Source organism: Pteropus vampyrus, unplaced genomic scaffold, assembly GCF_000151845.1.
Source record: "Pteropus vampyrus isolate Shadow unplaced genomic scaffold, Pvam_2.0 Scaffold32, whole genome shotgun sequence".
Taxonomy (NCBI): domain Eukaryota; kingdom Metazoa; phylum Chordata; class Mammalia; order Chiroptera; family Pteropodidae; genus Pteropus; species Pteropus vampyrus.
This window is the reverse complement of record NW_011888813.1, coordinates 9600223-9602370: the sequence shown is the minus strand read 5'-3', so window position 1 is coordinate 9602370 and position 2148 is coordinate 9600223. Positions and strand designations below refer to the sequence as shown.

At 39.9% G+C, this 2148-nt stretch overlaps 1 protein-coding gene across 1 annotated transcript in view; it reads right to left on the bottom strand.

Annotated features, from left to right (window-relative positions):
• TTC8 (tetratricopeptide repeat domain 8) overlaps positions 1-2148 on the bottom strand; it is a 43562-nt gene that overhangs the window by 6215 nt on the left and 35199 nt on the right. Inside the window, exons 10-11 of the mRNA XM_023528866.1 lie at positions 990-1173; positions 254-376 (exon numbers count right to left, since the gene is read on the bottom strand). Coding sequence (XP_023384634.1) covers positions 254-376; positions 990-1173 — 307 coding nt within the window. The remainder of the gene's footprint in view (positions 1-253; positions 377-989; positions 1174-2148) is intronic.

Genomic DNA, 2148 nt, shown 5'->3' with positions numbered 1-2148 from the left:
CAGGGAGCTGTGAACGGTGGAACAGTTCACTAACACGTGCAGATGTGTCCAAATAAAACCAAGTGTTCTGTTTTAGATACGGAAAGGTTAAGTAACTTGTCCGAGGTCATATCACTAACACGTGACAGAGCTGGATTCAAACCCAGACTGGTCAGATTTTACAGCTCAGTTATATTAGAACGTGTAAAGATGCTACACGTGACAGCTTTTCTCTGAAGGACGTGGCCTGCCCACCGAGCGGGAGCGCACCGACCTGCTCCGCGTGGCCCTTTCGCATCTCCAGCACCGCCAGGTTGTTGTAGGCCTCCGCGTGGCTGTTGTTGTTGGCCAGAGCCAGCCTGAAGCACTGATGCGCCAGATTCATATCTCCCGTTCCCTGCAGAAGAAAAGCACATATTCACGCAGACAGCTCCTTCCATCTTTCTTCATACAAACTGTTTCTAGTACCACAGGAAAAGCCAAAAGTACCAATCAGTGGAGTCAAGTGCGAATGGTTTTTGTTTCTTAATTAAATTTATTGGGGTGACACAGGTTAATAAAATTATATAGGTTTCAAGTGTACAATTTAATACATCATCTTTATATAATTCACAACCCAAAGACGAATCTCCTTCTGTCACCATATATTTGACCCCTGTAACCCATATCCACTTCCCTCTGACCCCCTTCCCTTTGAGAACCACTAAACTTGTCTGCGTTTATGAGTTTCTGTTTGCCTTGTTTGTTTGTTGCTTTCAGTTTTATATCCCACATATGAGTGAAATCATACGGTCCTCAATTTTTTCTGACTGACTTATTTTGCTTAGTATGAATTGTATGTAAGAAGATTTAACCTGGGACTATAAAATGAGTTATAGTGACTTCTAGAAATATCTAAATTCCTACATAAGCCTATAACCAAACCTGAATTTATAATACCCGAAAATGTCTTAAAACTAACTTGTGGCTGCCTTGTCTACAACAAAAATGATATTAGAGAAGCAACATACCACAGCGACATGCCCCAAGTTGTACCAGACGTCAGCTGCCTCCTCTTCATTTTCAGCCAGAGAAAGGGCACGTTCAAACGAGGTCAGAGTCATATCATACTGCTGGGCATAGAAGCAGCAGAGCCCCAGATTGTTAAAAAGCTGGCAGTTATAAACACCCATCTGCAGGAGTCGCCTTTTTGGAAAAAGAGCACACAGATTTTGATGTCAGACTAACATTATAAACATTAAGGCATATATATATTTTTTACAAAGTTAGAAATGAATTCATTTTATAATTTTTAATACCCCCAAAGAATATAAATAGAAATATTACAGTAAATGGGAAAAAGTGTTGAAGTAAATACATAAGCATGTCTTTTTTAATGGTACTAATAGTGGGAAACACATCCAGAGGCAAAGTCATAAACCACGTATAAGTTTTCTCCCCCAAAAACTTTGCTAGAAAACCAAAATAAGAAATAGTCACATAAAGTAAAACCCACATATTTTTGCTTCATAAAGCTTTGGTGCCCATAAATAAATTCTGAAGACCTTCTAATCTAATTTGAGGACTGTGTTTAGCATTTACTTCCAAGTTTTCAGCTGAGTTGGGTCCTGTTTTCAGTTATCTGTGTTTTGGGGGATAGCAGCATCTAATGACCTTTAATGAGCTTCCACCGAAGCAGTGGACCACTCTGTTACCCACTTAGCTTTCCATGCTGCAGCTTGAGAAGCCCATTTTGCTTCTACGCATCATTAATCCCAAACAACAAAGGATAAGAGTTTAAATAAGCAAATGAAATCCACCCCAGCTGCCCTGAGGAACAAACCCATGACCCACTTTTGGGACAGAGGAGCAGGGTCCGCTGCATGTGACAAGACAGCATTTATATTATCATGTTTTATGCTTGCAACATAAATTTGGAAAGAACTGTTGTTATCAGCTGCCAGTTATCTCCTTGTACATTACCTGAGGGCTGAAAAGGAAATTGAAATTTAAAAATTAATCTGAAACCATCTGTAGGATGAAATAAGTATATGCCCAAAAGAGAAGCAGAGAATAGAACTTATTTAGACTGAAGAATTATCTGAACAAGAGTTGGCAATACTTTACAAAACAGAGGATCCTATTTCAGGTCCTCGCCAGGGCTCAGAAAGAACCTGGGGCTCACAGCTC